This window comes from Gekko japonicus, unplaced genomic scaffold (genome assembly GCF_001447785.1).
Source record: "Gekko japonicus isolate JY-2015 unplaced genomic scaffold, Gekko_japonicus_V1.1 scaffold446, whole genome shotgun sequence".
NCBI classification, from domain to species: domain Eukaryota; kingdom Metazoa; phylum Chordata; class Lepidosauria; order Squamata; family Gekkonidae; genus Gekko; species Gekko japonicus.
In genome coordinates, this window is record NW_015168058.1 from 376692 (window position 1) to 398788 (window position 22097).

Here is a 22097-nt window from a genome sequence, read left to right on the forward strand (position 1 = left end):
CGTCCCAAAAACCCCCTTCCCCCCTGGGGGGGCTTGGGGGGGGGGGGCGCGGTCCCGCCTCCGCCCGGCTTTGCCGCCGGACGAGTGGCCCCGCCTCATCCTGGCCGTGGGTCCTGCCGCCCGGCGAGGGTGCCCCAGGCTGGCTTCGGGGGGAGCGGCGACGAGGAGCTGCCGTGCATTGGCTATTGCGGACTCCTGCGGCCTCCTCCGGCTAAGGCCCGTTTTGCAGCAGACAGTGTCAAGCCGGCCCCAGGTCCTATCGTAGGGCGAGGGAGCCTGTTCGAGAAGTGAACAGCTACTGGCCCCCCCATATTGGTAGATTGAGTGGTTCTGAAATGAAAGGGTAAGTGGCTACCAGGCTGCGTGGGAAATCCGCTTCAGATGGGGTGCAAGGGATCAGTGGTGAGTGCGGTAAAAGAAAAGCACAGCGATCATGTGAACCGAGCGTCAGGAAGCTGTCTGTGCTTGCTGATAGCAGCCACATCTTTTGAACAAGTGAGGGACTGTCATACAGGGCTCATCCCTGCCCTTGTGCTAGACTTTGACTTAAAACAGAAGGGTGCCACTATGATGAAGCTTAGCATCAGAAACAAGACTCTCTCACCCAAACTGGGGCTAGTTGTACTACATAGGCCCCGGTCACACGGAGCATTAGGCACGCTAGAGAGACGGAAGGTAGGCGGACTTTCCGGGCCCGATCTCACCGCCCCATCTGGGAAGCGTAGAGCTCCTGTGGCTCACCCAAGGCTTCACTCCGAAGATGCGCTGTAAAAAAACTAGTACCTCCGAGGTACTAGTTTCCGGAAACTGCGGGGCATGGGCGGGCGTCTGATCGTGTTTCTGGTGGTAGTTCCGGCGCCCGCCCATGTCCCCTCGCAAAAAGGTGTTTTTTTTTTAAGGCTCCACAGATGCGCACAAGCACCCAACGGAGCATGCGCACACTTTAGTTTAAAACAAAAAACACAACCCCGTTTGCCCCGCGGCCCCACTTCTTTGCAGCACCGCAGGATTGTCCTGTGATCGGCACCTCCCCCTAACCACGGGACCTCCACGGGACGTCTGCTCGCGCAACCGTGCGTTGTTTTGCCCCGGGGCAAACAGCCACGCTTTCCCCCGCATTCTCCGGCCCGTATGACCGATCCGGAGCCATGGTTTGACTGACTACTAAAGGTGGTCAAGATTACTGTGGTCCCGTTGAGAAAGATAAACTGCATGCCCAGAATAACAGTGGGCTCTACAGTAGGTGCAAAATGCAACAGTAGAACCAGTGGAATGACAGTTGAATGGCAGCGTGCCGATCTGACTCGTATTCTGACCATGTAACATTATGTCTGTAGAGCGCAGAATAGGCTGCTGAGATTTCTGAGATTTGATATGGCATGGAGTTTGTGACAATGAATTGGCCTTACTCTTTGATAGTTGTTAGGGAAAGGTAATATTAATAGAAGTAATGTGGAAAGATTTCTGCCTGCTGCCAGTAAATTCATTCTCAGTTTTGTATAGGTATTTAGATTAGATACTACCCAGTCTGGTTTGTCATTAATGTTCTTGTTCCTCCTGCAAGTTTAGTCTCTTACATTTAGGGCTGAAGGTTATGACCCAAAATTTCATAACCATTTTTGTTTTGGTTCTGGTGATTACTTCCTTGAGGAGAATGAACTGTGATAAATGATTGCTTTGTGAAACAGGCTACTTGCTATAAGGGTGTACAGAAAGAACTTGTGATTCTCATGTGTTGCTTGTAAGTGGCCCCCAATGCTTTTAGTAATGTGAGGAATGTGTCAAGCAGCCCCCCTGCAAGCTAGAGGCATCCAACTCACAGTGGACCTTCCTGGGATGCCTCTCTGCCTGCACTCCAAGTTGTGTGAGGATTGGCTTTGTGTGTGGGGGGGTGTCGAGTAGTGGCTCCCCAAGGCAGGTGCCCCCAGGGAAATGCTCTTTGGGGAAATCACAGCAGCCAAAGGTTCAGGAGCGTGTCAAACGGACCCCCTGCAAACTACAGGCTTAGAGAAGAATGGGAGCTCTCTGGTTGGCAGCCAGAGCTGCCTATCAAGCTTTGGAGGGCCACTATTAGTGTTTCCAGGGCTGCAGAAGGACTGTAGAAGTCCATCCCCCGCGTTGCCCAGACCACTTCCACAAACTTCTGTGAAAAACAGTTCCGTTTAGGGGCGCTTTGTGGGAGACTCGATTGTGTGAACCGAGGCCCGCAAACCATGAACTGGGCCCGGTTTGTGATGAATTCTGGTTTGTAGTTTGGTTCGTACCCATCCCTAATCACTTCCTTCTAGGACGAGTTATCATACATGGCTACACTTTTGAGTTTAACCAGACCTCCACCTTACTGTCGAGACTCCTCTTGTGAATCAGAGCAGCAGACTCCTGAAGATGTTATCTTTTAAACTTGACTCAATCCTATGGGAATCATAGCTCACATGGCATCTATGTATAGGTGATCAGATTTAGTACTAACTTAGTTTGTTATGACTGTTGATGTATGTTGTAAAAATCTGTATTGATGACTAACTGGTTGGTTTGTAATTTTGGAGTTTCAGGATAGTTGTATACTATTTTGCAGTTATTATATCTTTTGATATGTTATACTTCCTCTTAATAAACATTTTAAAATTGTGGGGGGGGGGGGAAGAGAGTGACAGGAAGGGCTCCTCTCTCTCCTCAGCGTGAGGCATAAGCTATTCAAGCTGGAAGATGGTCTGGGTGTCCAGAGGGGAGTAAGACCACTCCCACTGTGGCCAGCTCTCTCTCTTCTCAGGTGGCTGCTGTAGTGATTTAACAGTGTCTTCTATGGATCCAGTTTGCTGTCTAGCAGTTGCCAAGGTGCTGGTTATGAGAGTACAGAGCTGCAGAGAGAGGTGGAAGGTTGTGGAAGGGGAAGGCCTTTTATTGACTGTGAAGAAAGCTAATGCAATCTTAGGATGCATTAACAGAAGCATTGTGTCCAGATCAAGGGAGGTGGTAGTTCTGCTCTATTCTGCTATGGCCAGGCCTCACCTGGAGTCCTGTGTCCAGTTTTGGACACCACATTTTAGGAAGGATGTTGACAAGCTCGAGCGTGTCCAGAAGAGGACAACCAGGATGGTGAGAGGGTTGGAATCCAAGTCTTACAAGGAAAGGCTGAAAGAGTTGGGTATGTTTAGCCTGGGAAAGAGAAGACTTAGAGGGGACATGATTGCAGTCTTCAAGTATTTGAAGGGCTGTCATGTAGAAGATGGAGCGGATCTATTCTCTCTTGCTCCGGATTGCAAGACTAGATCTAATGGGTGGAAATTAGAAGGGAGTTGTTACCGGCTAAATATCAGGAGAAACTTCCTAACTGTAAGAGTGGTTGAGCAGTGGAACAGTCTGCCTCGGGAGGTGGTGGATGCTTCTTCGCTGGACGTTTTCGAGCGGAGGCTGGACGACCATTTTTCGGGTATGTTGTCGGTATTTAGGGCTATCTTTCAGCTATGCGCCTGCAGAGAGCAGGGGGTTGGACTAGATGACCTGCAAGGTCCCTTCCAACTCTAACATTCTATGATTCTATTGCCCTCCGTAGCCTGGAGCCCATGAGTCAGAGAGGCTCACATTTTACCCATCCTCCAGTCCTCCTGGCAGTAGCTTTATGATGAGAACCACCAGCCAATCACAAGCTCACCAGGCATTGGTGTTATCCACTTTCCTGGCACATGGGACAAGTGCCAGTCTTGTGAGCAGAAGAACACTGCTGGCCACAAAATGGTCTCCATGCATATCAATACTGGGTTGGATAGTGACCCATAAGGAGTAATCTGTAAATTTATAACTGCTAGATTATTTTACTTGTTCCTTTTTTCAGGTCTACTTCAGGTGGCACATTAGAGCTGGTAGAGGAGTCCCTGGATATAAATCTTTTGAACAATGCTGTTCAGCTCACATTTCAGAACTGTAGCCTTTTACCTGGAGGAGTGCATATCTTTGAAACACAGAATAATATTGTTATATTGATTTCAACCAATCAGACAGTGCACAGATTGATGTTACCACATCCTGCCCGAATGTATAAGAGTGTAAGTGATCTGTTTCATTATTTCTTTTTTTCAAAATCTTGAAAATTGTAATTAAATATATTTAGGCAAAATGGTATGTGCATTGAGTATTCTCAGTTCTGATGATTCTCCAAAGTGTAGTTTCGATGAGTGTACATAGTTTCCAATCACTAAATAATTTATGTTTTTCAACTGTTTTGGAGCAATGGGAAAAACAGATTTTTTTCTCGGGTTTTAGGGAAAACATAAGGGAGGGGGGACTGAGTATCTCATACCTAAACATGTTACGCGTTAAGGACATAAAATGCATAATTTATACCATATACAATTGTAGTACTTCTGTTTGACATATTTTTAACATACAAAGGTATAAGTGTTTTACTATGCAATCCTATGACCTTTTCCTGGTTAGGATTACCCTGCTAGTTTAGTTCAAACAAAATAATAAATGTAGTGAGAGAGAGCTGAAAATTGGGGCACCCAGCGGTGCCTTTAACCACATGTATCTTAGTTTTTGCCATTTGAAAGGTAGGAAAAATTAAAAGTGGGAAGTGGGAGCCATTTTTGTAATAAATTACCCAAGGTCCCTTCTTTAGTCATGTTGTTATTAGAAGATATGGATATTGAGTTAACCTTACCACTATTGGAAACATCTTTTCCAATATAATTCATTATGTTTATTTTGGACAGAAATAATGTGAAATATGTTGAATATGATTACAAACTTTAGTATTTTTAATAGTCTTCATAGTATACAGTCGTTAGCATTTCAATTGAGTAAAATATGGTCTTAAAAAGCATTTAAGTCATTCAAAAAGCAAAAACCATTTAGTAGATTTTTTGTAGGGGCTGTTGGTATAGTACCCAAACTTTCTACATAGGGGGAAAATCGAGAAAAAGCTGAGGTTCAGGGGAATGTCCAGTGTGTGTTTTTCATTCCCCCCCCCCCCAAGGCCTTCACATCTCTGCTTCAGACTCATATGCCCCCTCCTTGCCTCTTATATAAGGCTTACTTTTCAGTTTTGTATTTAGCACTATCCATAGCTGGCTGTGCTGTGAGAATTGACAAACTATGGCTTTACCAGCCAGGATCAAAATTCCTTGCTTGAACCAAGATTCTCTCCCCCCCCCCCCCCCCGGTTAACTCTTTTATTTTTCAAGATTCTCATTCTCCTTTGGAAGACAACTGCTAATCATAGTTTGCCATGAGAACTAAATTGGCAAACTATACCTCTGAACGTGACATAGAAAGTAAACTCTGCATGAGAGAGAGGAGGAGGGAGTTCATGAGTCATTGTCTTGTTTCTGAATTGAGCCTTTGTTGGAATGAACTTTGAAATGTGTAGTTTCTTAGCCAAATATGTTGGTAACCTTTTTTACAGTTAGAAAGTTAAAAGTTGCCAAATTCTTCTTATTGTGTATTCAGTAACGTTATTTACTTGTGTTCACATTAAAGCCACATTCATAATGCGCGTTAACCAAAAGAGCCACGTGACTGTTGTACACCCTGTGCACCACCACAGACATGCACAAACAGTAATATAATCATGATTCCCAACCTTCTTGAGTATGAGAGGTCCCCTTTTTAATGTTGAAAACAATTTTGGACTCCCACATAATAGTAGTTGCAAAATAAAAATTTCTCAGTGTCTGCAGAAGCACTTAACTACAGAGGTGTTCTAGGGAGAGCAGAGACCGGAAGAGAGTGTAGAAGGTGAACAGTCAAGCAACAGGCATCAGCTCTGTTGTAACAAGTTCTTCTCAGCCTCTTGGTGCCTGGACAGTGTTTGGTCAGAGTGCTGTCACAATCCTCCCTTTCCCCGACTTTGAAGAATTTTCTCTTCCTGCACTCTTCACCATGTTGCTTGTGCAGCAGGAGAGAGAGACAGACGCATGCATACATGCACAGAGTGCAGTCCTGAGCAGGGCTGATGCAGCCAGGAGCTCCACTTTCCAGAGACCGGGGGGGGGCAGTGATGGCCCGCATCCCACAACTGGTATCGCCCTACAAAGTGATACCAATTGATACATTGTACCCAATTTTAATGGTATCATTAAAAGATTTGCTGTGAACAAATTTAGTGTAGAGACAAATAAGTAGGTTATCATAGGCTAGACGGTGAAGAAACAGTGATAGGTTTTAAGAATTTGGTTTTTTGCATTCTGTCTTCATATTCTTCTTGGTCAAATGTTGCAGAAGAAGAAATTAATTTTTTTTTTAATTGACATTTTTTCCCAAGGCCTTTTGGGGCCGCGGTGGCTCAGAGGTTAAGACGCTGAGCTGCAGATTGGAAGGTCTGTAGTTCAGCAGTTCAAGACCCGAGTGCTGTGTGACGGAGTGAGCTCCTGTCTCTGGCCCCAGCTCCTGCCATCCTAGCAGTTAGAAAGCAAGAAATTGCAAGTAGATAAATAGGTACTGCTTCGGTGGGAAGGTAACAGTGTTCCGTGCACCTCGACGTTTATTCATGCTTGCCACATGACCACGGAAATGTCTTTGGACTGCGCTGGCTCTTCGGCTTGGAAACGGAGATGAGCACCGCTCCCTAGAGTTGGATTTGACTGGCTTTCGAGCAAGGGAAACCTTTACCTTGACATTTTTACTAAACTTATTTTAACTTTCTCTTAAAGGAGCTGATAACAGAAAGTCAAATGCAGTCTATTTTTATGGATACTGGAAAAGTTCCTTTTAGGGATCCTTCAAACTTCCATGTAATTCCTACAATACCTGGACTGGCAGCTACTTCCACTGCTTCTGCAGCTTGGCTAAGCAGTGATGGTGGAGCACTCTTTGCTCTACTTTCTGCCTCTGGTGGGATTTTTGTTCTTAACCTGCCACCTCACGATGCTCATGGTAAGAATATAAATTGATCTAGATAACTTGTTTCAGCTTGCTTGCCGTTAGACATCTCAGAAATTAGTTATATAGTACATTTGTATGCTACGGTTCTTCCAAGGAGCTCAGGGCACCATATATTCTGTACTTCATTTTATCTTCACATCCACCATCTGTGATGTAGGCTAGGCTGGGGGGGTTTGACTGGCCCAAGGGCATTCTGCAAGCTTCATGGCAGAGTGGGGTTTCCACCCTGGGTCTTCCGGGTCCTAGTCCAGTGTTCTAATCACTACGCCCCACTGTTGTGCGAAACCAGGTGATTTAAAAATGTTTCCTAATGCATAGAATGGTGTTTGAGTTAAATCTGTTATAATAAATAATATATAATAATATAATAAAACGTTGTACTCAACTGTGTATTTATGGAAAATAGATTGGAGCACACATTTATTAAGCTGTGATTTGAATGCAAGGAGTACTTGGTAGACAACTTTCTAAAGAACACTTCCTTTCTCATTTTGTTCTGTCTTTGCAACTTCTTGTGGAGTTTTTATCCTTTCCTTATAAATCATTGATGGCTCATCGTGGTAGGATTATTTGCCTCTTTTACAGTGTAGTATGCCATTTCATGTTCTGTTCATCTCAGTATGCACCAATAGTATAACTTCTATAGTACGGTGTGAGCATCCTTGCTCATCTCTTATACATTTCATAACTAATTTTGTCTTGTATGCTTCCTTCTGGAACTCCTATAAGCAATGTTCCCTCTAAGCTGTGGAGTCTTATGAGCAAAGGTTCTACTTTGTGAGCCACTGGCATTAAAGTTGTGAGTGAGCGATTCGGCTGCTGCATAGATTAGTTTGCTCTGGAGCCATCCTTCCTGAGCTAAGACAAAAATGTGTGAGCCGGAGGCTAAAAAACTGAGCTAGCTCACACTAACTCAGCTTAGAGAGAACACTGCCTATAAGATTATTATTGAGGTTTAACCGCTTTTATTACATTGTTTGCTAGACGTGAATGAACTGCTAACTGATCAATTATCTTCTTGTTTATAGGGATAGTTTCAACAGTGGAGCTGAAACAGAGTTCAGTCATGCAGCGTTTGCTTACAGGTTGGATGCCAACAGCTATCAGGTTCGAATTTTGTTGGCAAACAAAGCTAGACTGTAACAATTTGTTATCTACAGCTGTTGGCAGAGCTGAAATGGAAAGAAAGTGCTGAATGAACAGTTGGTCTCCCATTAATCTTACAGTGCTACTGCTTGAATTATGCTTGTGTTTTAGCAACCACATTAAACATATAAATTAATTTGTACTTTGCCATTTACCCAGGTCCCAGTTGTCATCAAGATCTGATTAAAACTTGCAGTTTTAATGTGCTGTTTCTCTAGTTGGTCTGTCTTAAACTCTGGATTATTTGCATAGTCATATGAAAAGCATCCAGACTGAGCAGGCATAGTGTGTATAATGACTTGAAGGGGACAGGGATTTCAAGAATTGATGGAGTTCAGCCTTTTCTGTTTAATCTGAAGCCCTGAAATGCTTTTGGGTTTACTGCTGCAGGTGGAATCCCATGTTGCAGAGGTAACAAGGATGCCATTCACAATTCCAACTAGTAAGAAGGCTGTATCCTTATTTTACATTAAAACCTGATGTCTGTTGTTCAGAGCTGATGTGATATAAAAATTAAATTTTGGAACTGGGAAATCCAAGTTCAAATTGCTGCTCAACGACACAACTCAGTCAATAGTCATCACAGCTAATCTATTTTATGGAGTTGCTATGAGCATAACGTTTGGTGTGTGCTGAACTGAGAAAGTGTCAGGTAAATTGCTGTGATGCACTTAATATGGAGCTGCTCTGGATGATTCTTGGAAGCTTTAAATACAGCTGAACTTTGTAGTCCTTTTGCATGGAATTGCTTTAGAGGAAAAATTAGCATTTCACAATGTGTAGCACCCTGTAGGGGTGTGCATTCAACTAAATCGAGTCGAAAAATACCCCAAAAATACTGTATTGGTATTTTCTGGATATTTTTAAGCCGGTTAGTGAGTGGGCCATTTACTCAGCTATCTGAAAATGGGTAACCCAAAAACTCCCATGGTTGAAATGCATTTCAAGGGGCTGCAAGCCCTTCCAAATTCACTTGCAGGCTCCTGGGGCTTGTTTCTCCAGCAGCCCAGTTTAAACCGGACGGCAGGAGAAAGCGAGGATCCCAAGATCTTCTTTGCTGCTGGGAACAATGTGCTCCACGTGGCACAGCAGCTCCCGAGGCTCCCTTCTCCTGCAGTCTGGTTTAAACTGGACTGCAGGAGAAAACTTGCCGCTTGGAGAAGGTGCCCAAAGGTATCGGTCCCTTTAAACACCCTCCCCCAAGCGGCGAGTTCAGTCACCACTTGAAGAAGGTGTCCGAAAGGATTGTGGTCCCTTCAAACACTGTCTCCAAGGGGTGAGTTTGCTCACCTCTTGGAGAAAGTGCCCAAAGGGATTGGTACCTTTAAACACCCTCCCCAGCCTGGAGAAGGCCTCCAAGAGGATTGTGGTCCCTTTAAACACCCTCCCCAAGTGACGTGTAAACTGCTGCCTGGAGAAGGCATCCAAGAAGCCACAAAATCCAACAATCCCAATTATTTCCCGAATCCCAATTGCATACTGATATCGGGATTCAGGAATATCCGGAAATACCCCTAGTGCCCTGCACTGGCTTCCTCTAAATCTAGAATATTCTAATGTGCCCAGTCCAAAGTATGCCCTACTTGTAGCGATTTGCTAAACTGTGAACCTTTTCAGAAAACCTCTTTCCTTGAGCTAGCTAATGGGGCTGGAGTTTTAATATCATTTCTATCTCATTTTGAGGAGATATTTCATATATAAATGTGTGTTGTCTGTTCCATGCCATTAGGATTGAGTGGATTAGTTTCAATCCAACAATTTAGAAAAACCTTGTAATTTCCTTAAATTGTTAAATCCCTTTTGTGAAGGACAGACTGCAGCTCAGGCTTTCTTCATTTCACTCACTGTCTTTTGTCTGTGTTCTGCTATCCTGCCTTGACAGTGTATTTCCCATGTGTTCCCCATGGGTAGGTTTATATGAGTAATAGAGGAAAGCACTTGGCTATTTAACAGTCATAGTCACTGAAAGCTTTATCAGTATCTGAAACTCAGGAGCATTCTGGCTACGTATTATACCATCCTTCGAATTGTAACCACAGTTACTGGTGTTATCTAATACAAATTTTAAAGCAGCTTTTTGCTTTGACTTTTAAAAAAAATCTACGCTTGCTTATTGTATTTATGCTTGCTTATTGTATTTAATCAAAAATCCTTTTGAATTCCAGAGGGGATCAAAGTCTTTCAGACCTCCCTGTTAGCTTGTCGGTTCACTGCCGTGAGCATGATGCCTTCCTCTTTGCACTCTACCAGGATCATAAACTCAGGATGTGGTCTTACAAAGTGAGTATGAAAGTTTGTTTCTTATGTATCTATCTGTTGTTAGCTGCCGTGATTGATTATTCATGTGACTTGATACTTTCTAATTGCCAGCTGTTGACATCATTTTCAATAAATACGCAACACAAGCTACATGAATTAGTGGAAGTCCAAAATGTCTTTTGCATCTCGTTAATATAGATTATGCAGTGCATGCTAGGCCATGGTGTGTGTGTCAGCAGTAAATTCATGCTAAGTCCCAAACCTAACTTGGATTGGACTGTTAATTTGCTTCAGCTGTAACCCTAACCCGGATAGCCCAGGCAAGCCCGATCTGGTCAGATCACGGAAGCTAAGCAGGGCTGATCCTGGAAAGGACTTGGAAGGGCAGCCAGGGAGGTTATCAGACTTCCAGGCTTGCAAGTACATACACACACAAAATACATACACACACAAATTTGCTTCGGCTGTACCGGAGGTCCTGCATCCTTGGGTAACTTGGTAAACAGGGCTTTTTGAAGACTGCATAGGAGGAACAAACTCATCCCTCTTTTACAAAAGCTCTGTGGGTGATTGAAGGGTAGAGGAAAACATCAGAGAGGCTGTTAAAGGGAATAATGTTAGAATAATGTATCCTCACACTGACTGGGCAAAAGTGGAAAGAGGAAATCTCTAGGTATGATAAATAATACTGGCATAGAAAAGTTAGTCATAAAATTAACTAAAGGGAAGATAACCCTGAATTTCATCCCAGGTGACATTTGAATCTGGTGTGAGAGGTAGAAGAGGTTGAACCTCTAGGAAACAGTGACTGTGGGTCTTTCAGGCTCAACCATGCAAGGGTTGTGTAAGGAGGTGATCTTTCAGAAATAACTGAAAGCAGCAGCTTTAAGTTCCTTGGAAACAAATGCAAATAGTCTGAAAAAGTGTTTGTACAGCTGTAAGGTACAGATGCTTAGGAAAAATAACATCAAAACCTTTTGGCCTTTGGGCACTACTAGTAAATTGCACTGTGCTTTGGAAGGGGACTTGGGTTTAGGAATGCAAGCTGAACTGTAGAAAGCCATCAGGAAGAGGTATTCTTTAAAATCAGTTTCTACAATCAGAGAGTGCTTTTCAAAAGTGCTGTACAAACAGCATCTCATTCACTGGAACTTAAACATATCAGTAAAACATCTTTTCACTATTATTGAGGGGATAAATTAACATAGGTTCATAGTTCTACGTGTGGTGGAGTTGCAAAAAAAGCCTTCTGGCAACTAATGTGAGGATGTTAACATGTTTAAAAATAATGTAAAAACTGACCTAAAATTACCTTTATTAAATTTATTTACATAAAGGTAAAGGTTTCCTTTGCTCGAAAGCTAGTCGAGTCCGACTCTAGGGTTGCAGTGCTCATCTCGTTTCCAAGCTGAAGAGCCAGCACTGTCTGAAGACACTCCTGTGGTCATGTGGGTGGCATGACTAAACGCCAAGGCTCACAGAATGCTGTTTCCTTCCTACCGAAGTGGTACTTATTTATCTACTTGCAGTTTCTTGCTTTCAGACTGCTAGGTTGGCAGGAGCTTGGGCCAGAGATGGGAGCTCACTCCATCACACAGCACTAGAGTCTCGAACTGCTGAACTACTGACCTTCCAGTCTCAGCGTCTTAACCTCTGAGCCACCGCAGCCCCTTTATTAAGTTTACTTACATAGGAAAATGTAAATAAATAAAATGAAAATGACAGCCAGTGTGTCGCAGTGGTTAGAGAGTTGAGCTAGGAGGATCTGGTAGACCAAATTTGAATCCCCCATTCTGCCATGGAAACTTGCTGGGTGACCTTGGGCCAGTTACACAGCCTAACCTCCTTCCTAGGGTTGTTGTGAGGATAAAATGGAGGAAAAGTGAATGATGTAAGCTACTTTGTGTGTCCATTGAGCAGAAAGCCAAGGTATAAATAAAGTTAATAAATCAAGAAATAAGAATTCAGCGCACAAACCTTTAATAAAATGTATTTTACTAGCAACGTGATCCATCATTTTTCAGCACTGGAAATCTGTGATGAAAATTACAGTTGGTGTATGATTTTGGAGATAATCTGATTTGTTCTAAGAGAGCTGTTTTCAAATTGGAGTCGAAAAAAAGCAAGCCAACCACTGATGACCTCTTTATTGTGTTAGAACCAATTTGGATCTCTTGTCAACTCACATTCAACAATTTTTCAAGCCTCAAGAACCTTCATAAAGATCTTTGTAACATAATGCTTATATTTTGATTAGAACTATAATAACATTTCATTAAGCAGTAAAAATAAATTGTATGACGTCTTCATCTTTTTGTCTCTTAGTCATATTCTGTTTACTTGATTGTATAATTTGAATAATTCTTTAAAAAGCCAAAATATTGTTAGCTGTTTGTGAATGAGAGTTGGAATCTGTCTGTTCAACATTTCTATCTGTCGTTTTGACAGTTGTGTTTAAATGTTTTTTGTATGGGCTGCTTTGTGCTACTCATCTGGCATCTTCCCTTGGCAGGATCAAATGTGTCTGATGGTGACTGATCTGTTAGACTTTGTGCCTGTAACTAAAGACCTGAGGCTTGCTACTGGGACTGGACACAAGTTACAGCTGGCTTATTCTGAGACACTGGGGCTTTATATTGGTGTGTACTTGCGTGCGCCCAAGCAAGGACAGGTACTATAATGGTTTGCATTTTGATAATAAAAGTTTCCTGTTTGTTTTCAAAGGCAGGGAACTTACATTTATAATCAACTAGCCTGAGACCCGTGCCTCGCTACGGTATTTAAGTTCCGTAAATCCTGTTATAATACTGATGATGTGAAATTTGAAATGTGACATTTGTTGTAGGAATTCTAATGGAGAAGACTGTAGTGTAAGAAATGATGTGAGACATACGTACTCCCTCCCCCCTCTACCAAAAGACCTCTCTGTAGACCACATTGGTGGTTCTGCCCTCAGGTGCTAGGATCACCAGGCTGCTTGGTGAGCTCACTCTGGAGTAGGCCACATAGAACTGTCCATTTAAGAAGCAGTTGTCTGTTAAGTCAACTGCCATCTTCCATGAAAGTGATAGCCTCTCTACCTGTGTTCCTGGATTGTTTTGCTCATATGGAGACTGTGTTGTTCTGAGCACCTCAGGGTGATCTTGCTGGTACTTGGCCTGTGCAGCTCACTGCATTGCAGGAGTACTATGTGCAAATGTCTTTGCTGCATTCCTAAGTTGCCTCCTCCTTGTAGCGTCGGTGTATCTGGCTCGATGTTTGCCAGGAGCTTTCTTGGGGGCAGTAAGAGGTAAGAGGTGTGAGGGGGAGTTGGTGTGAGGGAGTGGTGATGTGGTGGACATTTCTTCAGGTTCATGAGGGAGCCATGCATCGAAATGGCTCCTAGAAATGTCCTTTACTATCTCCCCATAAACATTCATACCCTGGCCCTGCTCCTACACCTGACAGACAATGGCCTGTCTAATGTTGGGGGGGGGGGGATTGTATTTAAAGGCATTGGGGAGGCTGGGCCATCAGCAGTGCTAAGGCAGTCCTGCTGAGCAAACCTCCCCGGTGGCTGTAAGCATCCCACCTCCTCTCCTACACCTGACAAGCAGCTGCCTGTCCAGTGTAGGAGGGGGAAGGGGGAGGAGTATTAGAAGCCACTGTGGAGGCAGGGCTGGCAGGATCACTAAGGTGTTACTGCTGGGGCAGGCTCTCTCATGGTTTTAAGCACCCTGCAACCACTGCTGCACCTGACAGAGAACCGCCTGTTAGGTGTGGGAGTTTGTTGGAAGCCATCGGAGAGGCTGGGCCAGCAGTATTGCTAAGGTGATCCTGCTGGGGCGGCATCCCTGATGGATTAAAGTTCCCTGGTCCTGCTCCTACACCTGACAGACACCGGTCTGTGTGGTGTTGTGGGGGGATTGTATTTAAAGACATCAGGGAGGCTGGGCCAGCAGCAGTGCTAAGGCAATCCTGCTGAGCAAACCTCCCTGGTGGCTGTAAGCATCCCACCTCCTCTCCTACACCTGACAGGCAGCTGCCTGTCCAGTGTAGGAGGGGGAGGAGTATTAGAAGCCACTGTGGAGGCGGGGCCGGCAGGATCACTAAGGCGTTACTGCTGGGGTGGGCTCCCTCGTGGTTTTAAGCACCCTGCAACCGCTGCTGTATCTGACAGACAACCGCCTGTTAGGTGTAGGAGGTGGGGGGAGTGTGTTGGAAGCCATCCCACCTCCTCTCCTACACCTGACAAGCAGCTGCCTGTCCAGTGTAGGAGGGGGAAGGGGGAGGAGTATTAGAAGCCACTGTGGAGGCAGGGCTGGCAGGATCACTAAGGTGTTACTGCTGGGGCAGGCTCTCTCATGGTTTTAAGCACCCTGCAACCACTGCTGCACCTGACAGAGAACCGCCTGTTAGGTGTGGGAGTTTGTTGGAAGCCATCGGAGAGGCTGGGCCAGCAGTATTGCTAAGGTGATCCTGCTGGGGCGGCATCCCTGATGGATTAAAGTTCCCTGGTCCTGCTCCTACACCTGACAGACACCGGTCTGTGTGGTGTTGTGGGGGGATTGTATTTAAAGACATCAGGGAGGCTGGGCCAGCAGCAGTGCTAAGGCAATCCTGCTGAGCAAACCTCCCTGGTGGCTGTAAGCATCCCACCTCCTCTCCTACACCTGACAGGCAGCTGCCTGTCCAGTGTAGTAGGGGGAGGGGGGAGGAGTATTAGAAGCCACTGTGGAGGTAGGACTGCACCTGACAGACAACCGCCTGTTAGGTGTAGGACGGGGGAGAGTGTGTTGGAAGCCATCAGAGAGGCTGGGCCAGCAACTTTGCTTCACCTCAGAGGTGGTTGTTGGCCACACCTGATTTCCTCAAATGTCATTAGCTCTCTGCAGTCCGCTGTAACTGTTTTTTTTTTAACCTTAGAACACTGAGCTCTGCAGCTGACCAATCAGAGAGTAGGGGGTGCAGGGAGGCAGCTGCCTGGCAGCCACATAGGAATCAATGGGGAGAGCACATTTTACCCCTTTTGACTCACTTAGGGGTCGAATTTCTAAAAATCCCTTCTTAGTGAGCACCTACGCCATGGTAGGAGCGCTCTCCCCGAATTTGGTGTCTCTAGGTCCAGCAGTTTGGCCTGCGCGTTGATTTTACGTTGAGGGGACTTTCTTTTATATATATATAGATAGATGGGTTTCTGAGTTGCAGAGGGAAGAGATTGGTTTGAAGAGCTTTCTGACTTTCATTGTGCATTCCAGGCAGCTTACAAAAATTTGTATTTTTCTCTCTGTAAATATAGCTTTTTGTTTGTGATGCTAGATTATAAACAGTTTGGAAATATTGTCAATTTCAAATCTCTTTTTGGTTCAAAATAGCAGGGAACTGCAACTTACTGGTCCCTTAGACAGGGCAAAGCAAGCTTAGAAGGATTTACACATTTCTAGCTGATATTTTTCATTTAGTTTGTTTTTACCATAGGAGAATTGGTACAGTTTTTAAATTTTAGAGACTCTTGTTGCAGGATGGGCAAAAATTTATATTTTCTGTTTGTGCCCCCACTTTCAAAGATCTACCAGTTGTTTCGGAATGCCTTGGTGAGGAAAGGCTCCAATTGCTTTTTTGTGTTTGTGGCATCTCAATAGGCAGTCGACAGGTGGACAATATTGGGGTGGGGGGAGAATTACTTGCTATCCTGGCTTGTTTAAGTACTGTAACATCCCAAGGTCTTGTGCTATTGCTGTGTCTTGAATAATCATCATTAGATGTTTGCATCTGAGTAAAAGAATAGGATATAATTGTTTTATATTTATTTCCACTAATTGCAGTGTGGGTTTTGGGGCTTTTTTTTTTTTTGCAGTTCTGTGTCTTCCAGTTGGTGAGCACAGAGAGTCACCGCTATAGTCTTGATCACATATCATCATTGTTCACCTCTCAGGTAAGAGTCAGGTTTTCTTCTGGGGCTAATGGGATACTGGCCATTTTTCACTTTTCAGATAAAAATTAGGAAATCTGCTGAGCATGTAACTTGGATTGAAAGGGGGCCTGAATAGAAATATATGAGAGACACAGATTTCCCATCACTTCAACATGTTACTGAGCTACTTAAGTATGTCTTTAGTTGGAGCACAGTTAAAACTACAACAACGTATTGAACCCTGATGGAAACATCTATGTATGCATGCCTTGTGAGTGGTCTGATACTTAGTATCCATGTTTGCTAACAGTAAACAGAATTTTTAGAAGCATTTATAGATTTATCAGAATTTTGAGTTTTATCCTCAGTATAATTCCATTTCCCTTTTCTTATTTATTAGATTAAGCTACATTAGGACTGAACTTTAATTGCATATTATGATGTATTCTTTGCCTAGGAGACACTTATTGACTTTGCCTTAACTACAGCTGAGATCTGGGCACTCTGGCATGATGATGAGAATCAAACTACTGTAAAGTACATCAATTTTGAGCAGTAAGGTTTTTTTCTCTCCGTCTCTTAAGAAATCTTGTTAGCTAAAAAACAAGTGTTTAGTATTTACTTTAAAGTTTCTCGATGATTCAGTTGAAAGGGTTTTAGACCAGAGAGTTGAAACTTTTGAAAAAATAGTGTTCTTTATAGATTCAGGTGGGTAGCCATGTTGGTCTGAAGCAGCAGAACAAAATTTGAGTCCAGTGGCACCTTTAAGACCCACAAAGTTTTATTATATGGGTATCTTTCTTCTTCAGATACACTGACACAGAAGCCACCATCCATTACATATTAATAGAGGATGAAGAGGATGTTGCCGGGAAGGACCAATTAGAGTCAGGATGCATAAGTAACTGAGCAATAAATATAGCTAAGACTGGATGAAGGCAATTGGTAAGACCTCTGTGAATAGCTGTAAATTAGCAAGCAGCATAATAAAAGAGTTTACAAACTGATGCGAGAACTAAATGACCAAATGCGAGAAATGAATCACATTAGTATGTGTAGTGAGATAAAAAAACTGATATCTCTGTTAAGCCCTGGGGGTTCCATTGTCCTGAGTGTTGTAATAACTTGTAACTCAGCAATCTGACAACAAGAAGCACAAAAGTGAGAAACCGCAACCTTCCAGGACATTCAGTGAGGGACCTTGAAGTAGCTGTTTTATTTCAAAGGGGTTTCGGAAATAGACTCAAATGGGAGATTGCTGAGTTACAAGTTATTACAACACTCAGGACAATGGGAGCCCCCAGGGCTTAACAGAGATATTGGTTTCTTATCTCACTACACATGCTAATGTCATTCAGTTCTCACATCTCTTTGTAAAGTCTTTTATTATGCTGTTTGATAATTTACTGCTACTCACAGGTCTTACCAGTTGCCTTCATCCAGTCTTAGCTATATTTATTGCTCAGTTGTTTATGCATCTTGACTCCAGCTGGCCTTTCCTGGCAACACCCTCTTCATCCTCTTGTCATATGTAATGGCTCAGTCGATTCTGCCACCACATTCTGCTAGATATGTAGACAAGGGGCATCTTTTTGGCTCTGAGGTGCATGGACAAGGGTAGCTGGGAGTCTGTCAGGACATAGAGAGAAATACTGCATGCATCTGTTTGTAATGGCAGATACGCGGTGATACCTTTGGTCAGCAGTGTGGGGGGAAGAAGGATGAAAGTTAACGGGTTTCACTATTGAATACACTGCCGTTAATTTTTCTTCGGAGAAATAATCATTCATGATCTGTATGAAGTCTTTGATACGAGGCTCATTAAACATGTGTCATCCTCTTTCAGTAATGTAGCGGGTCAGTGGAATCAAGTGTCTGTGCAGCCCCTGCCAGCAGAGGAAGTCGACATTAGAGACGACCAGGACCCAAGGGTGAGTCAGCTGCAAACGAACAGAAATAACCTCATTTTTCAGTTTCATATTTTATACTGAGAGCTCTAAAGATTTGAATATTCACTCTTAGAAGTTGTAATGTTTGAAGCAGTTTATGGATTTGAATGTTGAAACATACATTTATCTACTGTAGTTTACAGAGCTGTGCAGTCATAAAAACAATTCACATTATGTGGGAAAAGTTCAGTGCATTGAAAGGGAAAGCATGTAAAGTCATAAGGTAGCCTTTGAAACATAAGACAGGAGGGCCTGGCGTGAGGTGGTCCGTGGGGTCGCGAAGAGTCGGACTCGACTGTGCGACTGAACAACAGCAACAACAACTGCTCCTAGATCAGGAATGAAACAAGCAAATTAGATGAAACTGCAAGGTGTCATCTTTGGCTGATTGGTGTTTAAGCTGTGCGTCTGGAACAGTAATTTTTAGGTGTCCTTGATACTGCTTTTGGTGCTCCCAGGGCCCTAAAGTGTTTGGATGGAAGGGCTCAGAAGCAGTGTGTCAAAAAGAATAATTTGTATATTGATTGAGGTGTTTGTTGTTTTCTATAAGTGTATGCTTTCATATTTCTTCTCATAAGCCTGTCTTGATGTGCTTCGGGTCTTGGAATTCTAGAGTTGCTGTTTGGGCAGTGCAGCAACTTTTATAGTTCAGTTTAATTTTCTTTTCTCACAGCTTTTGATAGTATATTTTGTAGCATATTGTAAAAGTTTGGGAAGTACTTAAAATGCAAAGTTCAACTTTGGGCATAGTTAGGACATAATGCTGCCCCATAGTTGACACTCAGCTGTATTGGAAGGATCCTAAAATTATATGTGCAATCAGTCTTTAAAAATTAATCCCATAGACCTTTTAAATGTTATTTCCAATCATGCTGTCTCTTATAGGAAACATATACAGAGGCTATCTTCATGCCTGGCCAGTTTGCAAATGCTGCTTTGCTTAAAGCATTACAGGTGAGCAAGACTTTTCTTTGTTTATTCTGTTGTAGAGCTTATGAAATTAATGGGAATTGGCATTAACAAGCCAGCTTAAAGTTCTGTGATATGAAATGGCAAGGCTGGCATTCTAAACCATAATACTTCTTTTTTAAAACAATTTTATATTTTTTATATAGACAAACAATTATAAATAAACATACATACGGTGTTTCCCCGAAAATAAGACACTGTCTTATATTTATTTTTTCTCAAGAAGACACACTAGGGCTTATACCACAAATTCATAGAAATCCTGCTAGGGCTTATTTTTGGGGTAGGTCTTATTTTCGGGGAAACAGGGTATGTATACATTGGGGGATTTCCATACATCATTAGACTGGCTATTAAAATACCTTATATACTATATTTATCTTCTAAATTCCGTTTTATATTCTTATGTATATCTTTTGCAAATAGTTAAAAATAAAGAATTTTTATCGTCTTCTTGATTGGCTGTAAGTCTATATATTTTACTTGATATATTCTTCAAATCATTTTTAAAATCTTAACTATATATTTTCAAAATTTTTGTTCAGTCTATCCTCTCTTTTCAACACTTTGTATTTCTTATCTTATCACATCTTCAGTGTTAATGTCAGTCCAGCTCTTTATACTTTTTTCAGATATTTTAGTTTTTAAATCATTGGGGTCTGAACTGGCAGAGACTGAGCAAGAGAGAGATCTTGGAGTTGTAGTGGATAACTCACTGAAAATGTCGAGACAGTGTGTGACTGCAATAAAGAAGGCCAATGCTATGCTGGGGATTATTAGGAAGGGTATTGAAAACAGATCAGCCAATATAATAATGCCCCTATATAAATCAATGGTGAGACCTCATTTGGAATACTGTGTGCAGTTCTGGGCACCACACCTTAAAAAAGATATTATAGCTTTGGAAAAAGTGCAGAAAAGGGCAACTCAAATGATAAAAGGGTTGGAACACTTTCCCTATGAGGAAAGGTTAAAGCGCTTAGGGCTCTTTAGCTTGGAGAAAAGACGACTGAGGGGTGACATGATCGAGGTTTATAAGATTATGCATGGGAAAGAGCAGGTAAAGAAAGAGGTACTTTTCTCCCTTTCTCACAATACAAGAACTCGTGGGCACTCCATGAAACTGCAGAGCGGTCGGGTTAGAACGGATAAAAGGAAGTACTTCTTCACCCAAAGAGTGATTAACACATGGAATTCACTGCCACAGGAAGTGGTGGCGGCTACAAGCATGGACAGCTTCAAAAGGGAATTAGATAAGCATATGGAGCAGAGGTCCATCAGTGGCTATTAGCCACAAGGTATAGCTAGGGGCTCTGGGGCAAGTGATGCTCTGTCTTCTTGGTGCTTGGGGGGGTCCACAGTGGGAGGGCTTCTAATGTCCTGGCCCCACTGCTGGACCTCCTGATGGCACTGGTATTTCTGGCCACTGTGTGATACAGAGTGTTGGACTGGATGGGCCTTTGGCCTGATCCAACATTGGCATCTCTTATGTTCTTATGTTCTTATTGACGTTGTAAGCATGGCAAATTCAATCTCATTGTAGATTTCTTCAAATTTTTCTGTATCCATGTATTTTGTTGTTGCGTGGATCTTTGTCGTTCTTAAATCTTGAACATTCTTTTCAAAAGTATTTTGGAATTTTAATATGTAGACTGTTTTGTCAAGCTCCATTTTTATAAAGGTTTCTTCTTTAAAGTCTTGTTTATTTTTTACTGGTTCCAGTTTGACGTCTGGTTCTTTCAGTTTCTTTTCTTGTCTCTGATCTTCTTCCATTTTCAATTCCATTTTCTGGATAGATGTGTATTTTTTCTTGTGTAGGATTCATAACTGCTTCTAATGCCACTGCCACAGCCGAGGTCACTGTCTCTTGAATTAAGGCCTGTAGGTCTACTAAGTTAATACCTAGAAGTGGCATCACAGGAACTTTTCCTTTAACTTCTGCAACAACCATCTTAAGATATTTTAAACAAAGAATCTCACTGAATTTTTTTCCATACTAAATCTAGCACAGTCAGTTTTGCAAAGTTTACAAAACAGTTACTAATGTTATTACTGCACTATTATTATAGTCATAAGAATCAACATAAACTTTCCCCGCAGTGACAAATCTTATCAGTTGTTTACAGAACAGTCAGTAAAAGCAGAGACAATACATTACATTACCAAATTTGTCTATGTTACAACAAAGTGATGCATTAAAAATGAGTCAATTTTAATTAGTATTTCAACCTTATTTTCTTCTTTCTTGTTTCTTCTTTTCTTCTTTCTTTTGGTTGAGAGCCAGTTTGGTGTAGTGGTTAAGTGTGCGGACTCTAATCTGGGAGAACTGGGTTTGATTCCCCACTCCTCCACTTGCACCTGCTGGATGACCTTGGGCAAACCATAGTTCTGGCACAGCTGTTCTTGAAAAAGAGCCCCACCTACTTCGCAGGGTGTATGGTGTCTGTTATGGGGAGGGGAAGGGAAAGGAGTTCATAAGCCACCCTGAGACACCTTTGGGTAGTGAAGGGCGGGGTATAAATCCAATCTCCTCCTCCTCCTCTTCTTCGCCTTCTACCTTCTTGTTTAATTTGTAATCCAGATCATAATTGTAATCCACAAGGAAGTCTTCTTATAGTTCCAGATAGTTACTTATAATTCCATTAATGGGAAACTTTAGTAAAAAACAATCTTCTTTTAATCTCAGTGAGAGGAAAACTTCAGCAACATAAATTGTAATCCAATAACAGGGAGATTTTAAGTATATTTGTAATCCACAGTATGGTATTTAGTAGTTAATAGTTAAAGTTAGCCATTTCTTCTTTCGCCCAAATTTTTATTTAGAAAGTTCTTTTCTTATTTTCCTTCTAGCTGCTTCAGTAGTAAGGATGGGGGGAAATCCCTTAACTTTTAAAGTGTAGAATTTAAAGGGCTTGGTTTCTGATCTTAGTGCATTTAAAGCTTATGGTGTTGGTTATCTTGATGTATTGAATGTGGTCTGCTGTTTCCCCCCTTTGGTC

The 22097-nt window shown here is 42.6% G+C and overlaps 1 protein-coding gene across 1 annotated transcript in view; it reads left to right on the plus strand.

Annotated features, from left to right (window-relative positions):
* The window catches only part of NUP160 (nucleoporin 160kDa), a 105039-nt gene that overhangs the window by 29146 nt on the left and 53796 nt on the right, over positions 1-22097 (plus strand). Inside the window, exons 4-12 of the mRNA XM_015414500.1 lie at positions 3833-4043; positions 6651-6873; positions 7911-7989; positions 10194-10308; positions 12800-12958; positions 16124-16201; positions 16638-16735; positions 18027-18111; positions 19015-19083. Coding sequence (XP_015269986.1) covers positions 3833-4043; positions 6651-6873; positions 7911-7989; positions 10194-10308; positions 12800-12958; positions 16124-16201; positions 16638-16735; positions 18027-18111; positions 19015-19083 — 1117 coding nt within the window. The remainder of the gene's footprint in view (positions 1-3832; positions 4044-6650; positions 6874-7910; positions 7990-10193; positions 10309-12799; positions 12959-16123; positions 16202-16637; positions 16736-18026; positions 18112-19014; positions 19084-22097) is intronic.